At 41.3% G+C, this 8625-nt stretch overlaps 1 protein-coding gene across 1 annotated transcript; it reads left to right on the top strand.

The window, feature by feature from the left end:
• Window positions 1-2862: 2862 nt before the first annotated feature.
• On the top strand, window positions 2863-3559 carry LOC125508192 (putative glutaredoxin-C14). The gene has a single exon (XM_048672799.2). It carries the CDS (start codon window positions 3009-3011, stop codon window positions 3321-3323), a length of 315 nt encoding a protein of 104 aa, XP_048528756.1. The 5' UTR covers window positions 2863-3008; the 3' UTR covers window positions 3324-3559.
• The last annotated feature ends 5066 nt before the right edge of the window (window positions 3560-8625 follow it).

The following is an 8625-nucleotide window of genomic DNA, read 5'->3' as shown; positions in this document are numbered from 1 at the left end:
TGGGAGTAGGACTCCCCCCTTGGGCGCGCCATGAGTGGGCCGGCCCTCCCCTCCTCCACTCCTTTATATACAGGGGAGGGGGGCACCCCATAGACACACAAGTTGATTGTTTAGCTGTGTACGGTGCCCCCTCCACAGAATTCCACCTCGGTCATATCGTTGTAGTGCTCAGGCGAAGCCCTGCGTCGGTAACTTCATCATCACGGTCATCACGCCGTCGTGCTGACGAAACTCTCCCTCGGCCTCAGCTGGATCAAGAGTACGAGGGACGTCACCGAGCTGAACGTGTGCGGATCGCGGAGGTGCCGTGCGTTTGGTACTTGATCGGTTGGATCACGAAGACGTTCGACTACATCAATTGCATTTCATAACGCTTTCGCTTTTGGTCTACGAGGGTATGTAGACATACTCTCCCCCTCTCGTTGCTATGCATCTCCTAGATGGATCTTGCGTGTGCGTAGGATTTTTTTTGAAACTACTATGTTCCCCAATAGGCATGTACAAAATATACAATATAACACTTCATAATTTCATCCATGATCATTCTTAGGTGTCGTGCCACCTCACATTTTAGTTAGGCACATGTAAAATCAAAACACCAATCGCAAAATAAATAAATCAAAACACAACATAATAGAATAGGCAGTTTTTAGATTACGTAGTAGTGGGAGGGAACTAACCTAGGGTGGATGTCACACGCCCACAGTTGCATGGCGAACCAAATTTCCCCTCCGTCCCTCCATAATTACTGCCGCAAGGGCATCATTTAGATATGGCCTTTTTTAAAGTAAACTTCGCCATGGCTGCAATTTCGTGTACTTTGTTCGTGTCCAACGCATCGACTAGTGTGCAATCATCGTTCACATGCTAGGATAGTCCTCCCGTGGTCATCACTGACTGGTTGCAGCTGACCCATCAATGATGAATCTCACCACTGAAAGGTGGCTCCATGCTGGTCAGTGTTGGACAGGTTTCTAGTATTGATCGATGACCAAGCCAAGACCACTTACGGAACACAAACTTTCATGTATACTTTATCTATATTTCTTATATCTAGATAGAAAAACATATTTCTCTTTGATTGCTTGCAGGTATTCGACTTTCGTGATCATGCCCCTGCGTAGTCAATAACAACCCAGGAGTTCGATTGGTGCATAGGCGCAACATCATCCGACATCGTAGTCAATTGGTGATACCCTTTTACCTACCATGTGGTATTAGAGTTGTATTTTTTTAAAGAGCAAGCACACCATGTCAGAGTACTAACATGTGATGTTTTTTTAGCAAGCTTGATGGCCGAGATGCAGCAACATGCATGCACTATTAAACAACCTATTTCGTTATATCAAGATTGGGTTACTAATCATAGTTGAGTTTAAGTACGACCACATCATATATTCGTACTGTTGAGTTGCTGACCCAAAGGTCCATTCATTTAGATTTTTGAGTTATGTTCGCAATATGAGACTCCGCTCTAACTGTTGTTGCAACTACATGAATAAGCTCCACATGTCTATTCACCATCTATGATGTTGCTTTCGGAAGGTTTTAGATATTAAATGTGAAGTGCTACTGTGGTACTTATTTTGATGCTTGTATATTCTGGTACTATTTCATATGTTGTTATTGTGATGCCAATTAAGCAATGGTGGTTGAACATATGTTACGTTGGGTATGTTTGATGGATATGAAATATATTGTGTGCATGTGTTCAAATTTAAATTCTGGAGAAAAATATTGCAGGGATTAAATTGTGGAAAAATAAACATAGTGTCCCGGTAATAATACTGCACATGGTTCTGAACAAGAAGCTGTGTGCAATAAACACATACAACAGACACAATTGTGACGTGATCAGCATGTGAGATGAACCAACGAATGCACCTGTTCTGCAGTGACAAAATTTGTGTAATCAAACCATACATCACGCACGGTTATGCCTTTCACATCATGTGCGAACGACGCTGCCGACGCACACGTTCACTGATTACAAATCGTGTGCATTGAATCTGTACAAAACAAATGATCCTGCCTTTTTCGTGTGTGCGATTCTCGTGAACAAAACACACGTTTCTTTGTTACTAATGTGTGGGATAATAGCCCAATCCCACAAGCTTACTAAATTGTGTGTGATTGACTGTGCGACACGGGCTTTGAACTGTGTGCAATGAGCATATATGTACTGGCGGGAATTTATATTTCATCTACTCTTTTGGAAAAAGGACTACAATTAAGTTATGCCCTAAAAGAAAATGATGATCCATGCTGAAACCAAAATTTGCAAGTAGAAGAAGACTATCTCTTACCAATATTATGAGTCCAGAACCTTCTTTTACAAGATTTTATATAGTACTCTCTCCGTCTCATAATATAAGATCGCCTTGCAAGCTAAAACAATTTGCAAAACGATCTTATATTATGAGACGGAGGGAGTACCTTAAATCTTTAGGCAAGCTTAACCGGCCAAATAAATGCATGCATGTGTGATCGAGGTCGACCTTGCCCATAGGCGAATGTATCAGGTTCCCTCGCGAGGTCAACCCATCAAAATATTCCGATATATATATGCTTTGGGACCTATTGAATAAAAGATGCATATATTATCCAAATTGATCTCGATCCATCCATACCGACCACTCAATACAAGTGGGCAGGCCACTGCTTGTTGAAGTTTGGACCCAAAACCGTCTAGTAATCGTTTGAACTTTGCAATTAATTATATTCTAGTCGATGGAAGTCAAAGGTCACTTGCTATACGTGACATCACATATATAGATTCCTTCTAAATTACACTGTTAAAGATAGTTGTGACACGTGTTGGCAATCTGGCATGTTGGAAACACTATAAAACGAAGCTAAGCTCCATGCTGCCAAACCATCCCAAATCTCCTTGCACACAAGCTCACTATAGCAGCTACAAGCTACTCAGGAGCTGACCAACACCCTTCCAAGAGCCTCCTTCCATCACTTTGCCGCCGAGCTCGACCACTGCGAGGTTACATCACAAGATGGACCGTGTGATGAAGCTAGCATCTGAGCGTGCCGTGGTGGTGTTCACCCTGAGTCCCTGCTGCATGTGCCACACAGTGGAGCGTCTGTTTCGTGACCAGCTTGGGGTCAATGCGCTGGTGCACGAGCTCGACCAGGACCCTAGGGGCAAGGAGATGGAGAGAGCCCTCCTCAAGATGCTCGGCAGGGGGCCGTCGGTGCCGGTCGTCTTCATCGGCGGGAAGCTTGTTGGTGGCACCAACAGGATCATGTCTCTACACCTCGGTGGCGAGCTAGTCCCCATGCTCAAGAGTGCCGGTGCTCTCTGGCTATAGAGAGCTAGTTCAAGAGACGACCTAACTCTTGTACAACTCGGAGAGATAAGATGGTCGACGAGTAACGTGTGAGTTACACATTTTCCTAGAATAATCTAAGTGACCTAGTGTGTGTCAAGGAAGGTTTTTTCACTCCTACCTTGACAATCACAAGGTTTAATCTCGCTGGTAGTTAAGTAGAGAGTGATGTGCGTGGTTGCTGTAATAATATTCTTCTTAAGTTTTTGTCATATCTAGATGTGTGCCTATTCACTCGCCCTTTTTTCATGACCTTGTTAAATTAATATATGTGCATGTTACATGTAAACGTTTTCATCCCAACCGTATATTTTCGTGAAGTACAGGTTGGGCTACCCATTTGCTATGACATGTATCACAGTGCTACTTTGTTTCTTTGCTTGGTGGATTTATATATCCGCACACGATACATTAACAAAAAAGAAATTCTTTTTCGAAAACGTAGTGACCCACGGCCTCTGTATCATTGTGCTGCACGTATCATCTTTATTAAAAATGTATCAAGTATTCAAAACTGTCAAAAAAAAAGAAAAAAAGAAATGCTCAAGACCCAACCGATCTGTAACACGATTACATGACTCAAACACATATCCTGTTACCACTCCACAACCAAACCAGATGGAGATGGTATGAATAATTAACCGAAACATGTTTTCCTGAATGTCAACGCAGTCTCCAAGATGTAGATAAGTTTTTCTGCTAATTTATTTTGTGATATAATGTTAGGAAAACATCTTCCAAGGTTATTAAATCAACTCATGTACTTTTTAATCATAATCTATCCAATCTAAATATTAGAAAGGATATGTGCAATTAAAGTTTGAAAAGTATCTAAAATGCACCAAAGACATGTTATAGAACTGGAAAGTGGAACAAGTCTCTTTGCATATAAGATCACTATATAGCACGTGAGTTCTCGTACTTTGTACTCTTGTGTGAAAAATCGCATTTGAAAATTTGGTTTGCAACGAGTATCTGGAAATTATGTGTTATAAATTGTTTCAACTCAGGATTACTAGTCAGGGTCAACTTCGACATGCAATCTTCTCGGCAGAATACTCCTCGAAGCTTTAGCATACTTCTCTGCTGCGCAGAAAACCCTTACTAAAGTTTATAGCAAACTTCTCGTGACTCCAGGGACCATATCTCGGTGTGTGCATTAGCAAACACATTAGTCCCTCACTAGATTGCACCAAAAATTTCGTTAATTATCTCCAAGATAAGTTCCTCGGCAATCACCCCTAGTCAACTCCCGCAGAGCAGTGTAGCCCTGAACCTATCTCAGCCTCTTCCACCTCAGCCCTCCACAACAACAGGAAGAGGAAGAACAATATCCCTCTGGTTGAGACAGGCGTAAGGAGAAGTTGTAGATTGAATTTTTTTCTAAAGAATTTAAAAAATCTGTGTGTAGAGACAAAGAATGTCTAGCTTGTCATGCTGCTCCACCAATCCTTTCAGCTAAAATCATTAAGAGTCTGAATACTTCATTTTGCAAGATTTCTGGAAAGGACACCTCTGAAGATCTAAGCAAGAGAGCAAAAAAGGGCAAGACTGAAGGCACATCTATGGAGGGAGCAAAGAATGCCAAAGATAAGAAGAAAAAGTGGATGTGAAGCTTGGGTTTCAAGACATAGCTTTTGGAGTAGTTTTCTTTTGTTTAAGATGTGGAAGTTGCTCTTTGTGATCTCTATGTACTTAAGTTACTATGATCCCCACTCCTATGCTCAGTATCATACTTTTGTATCCATGCATGGATTAGCTACTAAGTTTCTTCCTGAAAAGATTAGGTTGTGGAATGATTATCTGTGTTCAGTTCAGTGGTTTTCTTCATGCCTCTTTTGACCAGAAATTGAAACATCCTAAACTGAAACATTAGAGGTCTTAATGACCCTAAGAAATGGACAACTATTTCCAACAAAATTGATGAGTCCAAATGCTACATCCTTTGTCTGCAAAAAACTAAGAAAGAAGTCATTGATCCCTCCTTCCTCAAGAATTTCTGCCCTAGAAGTTTTTCAAAGTTTTGAGTTCCTTCCCTCTGTAAGGGCTTCTGGAGGCCTACTAGTTGCTTGGAATGATCATGTTTTTTCAGGGCAATTATTCCACATCAATGATTTCTCCATATCCATTCAATTCACCTCTAAACATAATAGAGATTCCTGGATCCTCACCAATGCTTATGGGCCTTGTCAGCAAAATGAGAGAGTGATCTTCCTTGACTGGTTTCAGAATTTTCAATTGCCAGACGATACTGAATGGATTGTATTGGGAGATTTCAACTGCATAAGATATCCACATAACAGGAATAGAGAAGGGGGCAACATTAATAAAATGCTTTTTTGTAATGATGCCATTAGTTGACAAGCCCTTATTGAAATCCCTCTCAAAGGCAGAAATTTCACTTGGAGCAATATGCAGGATGCTCCACTTCTTGAAAAACCGGACCGGTGTTTTACTTCGGAAGCATGGACTCTCAAATACCTAGCCACATTTGCATACCCTCTTGCTAAAACCACTTCAGATCATATCCCAATCAAAATCTGCATTGGATCTCACATCCCAAAATCTAATGTCTTTAGATTTGAAAACTTCTGGCTAGAACATCATCAATTCAGAGAAATTGTTCAAAATATCTGGATCCATCCAGTTGATGAGCAAGACAGTGCCAAGATCATTGCTACTAAATTTAAGAGGTTGAGAAAAGGACTAAAAAACTGGTCAAAGGAGATTTCATACTTAAAGAAGATTGATTATTGATAACTCCAACTTCCTAATCTTATGCTATGACCAACTTGAGGAATTCAGAACTCTATCTATGGACGAAGCTAATGGCAGAGACATACTCAAGACCCACCTGGCAACCATGCTGGAAAATCAGAGGGAATATTGGAAGCAGTGAGCCACTATTAGGAAGATTAAGATAGGGGAGGCAAACATCAAATACTTTCAAGCAAAAGCCACCATCAAGTATAGGAACAACTGCATTGCCATGTTAAAAGATGACTCAAGTTTTGAACATCATGATCACCATGCCAAAGCTTCTATTCTATATAGAGCTTTTAAAGATAGGATGGGTACTGAGGCAGAGACACAAAACCCACTACTACTTGATCAACTGCTCAACCCCCCGGAAAACCTTGCAGAGCTGGAAGTTCTGTTCACCAAGGAGGAAATTGACAAGGTTGTTAAACATATGCCAGCTGATAAATCTCCGAGACCAGATGGTTTTAATGCTGCTTTCCTTAAACACTGCTGGGATATAATTGCATAGGATTTTTACAATCTCATCAATGACTTTCATGCTGGGAAAGTTAACTTACAAAGCATCAACTACTCCTTCATAACACTTATTCCAAAGAATGACAATGCATCATGTCCCACAGACTTCATGCCTATCTCATTGCTGAATTGTACTCTAAAGATCATCACTAAGCTCTTGGCCAATAGATTGCAAAAAGTCATTCTAAAGCTGGTGCACAAAAGTCAATATGGTTTCTTGAACAACAGATGCATACAAGATTGCTTGGTCTGGACTTATGAGTATGTTCATCAGTGTTTCCACAGTAGAGAAGAACTTTTCCTACTAAAGTTGGATTTTGAGAAGGCTTTTGATATGCTCAGTCATGATACAATCATACAAGTTCTTCAGGCTAAAGGCTTTGGAGACAAATGGATTTAGTGGATTAGGATGATTTATGGTACCGAGGGTTCCTCAGTTTAACTTAATGGGATCCCTGGGAAACAATTTCTCTGTAAAAAAGGTGTGAGGCAAGGTGATCCTCTCTCTCCTTTGATATTTTTCATTGCTGCAGATGTTCTTCAGTCCATGATTAATGAAGCAATGCACAATTCGATTGTCAACTCCCAGTTGAGGCACAACTCTAGCCCAGATTATCCTACTATCCAGCATGTAGATGATACCATTTTGCCGATTCATGTAGACAACAGACATGCTCAACAGATCAAAAAATTGCTTAATTACTGTGCAGACTACATTGGGCTTAAGATCGACTACTCAAAAATCCACTATGGTCTCTATCAACACTCCTCCCGAGAAGATGCAAGAGTTATCAAATCTATTGGGTTGTAAGATTGGTACTCTTCCTCACACCTACCTTGGTCTGCCTCTCTAAACTGTCAAATCAAAAATTGAAGATTTTGTGCCTATGTTAAAGAGGATTGAAAACAGGCTTCTGGGCTGCTCCACTTTGCTCTCCACTGGGGATAAACTTGAAGGAAATATGCCTTAGAGGCAATAATAAAGTTATTATTGTTGGAAATATGCCCTAGAGGCAATAATAAAAGCATTATTATTATATTTCCTTGTTCATGATAATTGTCTTTATTCATGCTATAATTGTGTTATCCGGAAATCGTAATACATGTGTGAATAACAGACACCAACATGTCCCTAGTGAGCCTCTAGTTGGCTAGCTCGTTGATCAACAGATAGTCATGGTTTCCTGACTATGGACACTGGATGTCATTGATAACGAGATCACATCATTAGGAGAATGATGTGATGGACAAGACCCAATCCTAAACATAGCACAAGATCGTATAGTTCGTTTGCTAGAGTTTTCCAATGTCAAGTATCCTTTCCTTAGACCATGAGATCGTGTAACTCCCGGATACCGTAGGAGTGCTTTGGGTATACCAAACGCCACATAGTAACTGGGTGACTATAAAGGTAGACTACGGGTATCTCCGAAAGTGTCTGTTGGGTTGACACGGATCAAGACTGGGATTTGTCACTCCGTATGACAGAGAGGTATCACCGGGCCCACTCGGTAATGCATCATCATAATGAGCTCAAAGTGACCAAGTGTCTGGTCACGGGATCATGCATTACGGTACGAGTAAAGTGACTTGCCGGTAACGAGATTGAACGAGGTATTGGGATACCGACGATCGAATCTCGGGCAAGTAACATATCGATTGACAAAGGGAATTGCATATGGGGTTGATTGAATCCTCGACATCGTGGTTCATCCGATGAGATCATCGTGGAGCATGTGGGAGCCAACATGGGTATCCAGATCCCGCTGTTGGTTATTGACCGGAGAGTCGTCCCGGTCATGTCTGCATGTCTCCCGAACCCGTAGGGTCTACACACTTAAGGTTCGGTGACGCTAGGGTTGTGAAGATATGTATATGCAGTAACCCGAATATTGTTCGGAGTCCCGGATGAGATCCCGGATGTCACGAGGAGTTCCGGAATGGTCCGGAGGTAAAGAATTATATATAGGAAGTGCTGTTTCGGCCATCGGGACAAGTTTCGGGG

This window comes from Triticum urartu, chromosome 5A (assembly GCF_056163025.1).
Source record: "Triticum urartu cultivar PI428250 chromosome 5A, HENAU_Tu73, whole genome shotgun sequence".
Lineage (NCBI taxonomy): Eukaryota > Viridiplantae > Streptophyta > Magnoliopsida > Poales > Poaceae > Triticum > Triticum urartu.
This window is presented reverse-complemented; position numbering and strand designations above follow the sequence as displayed.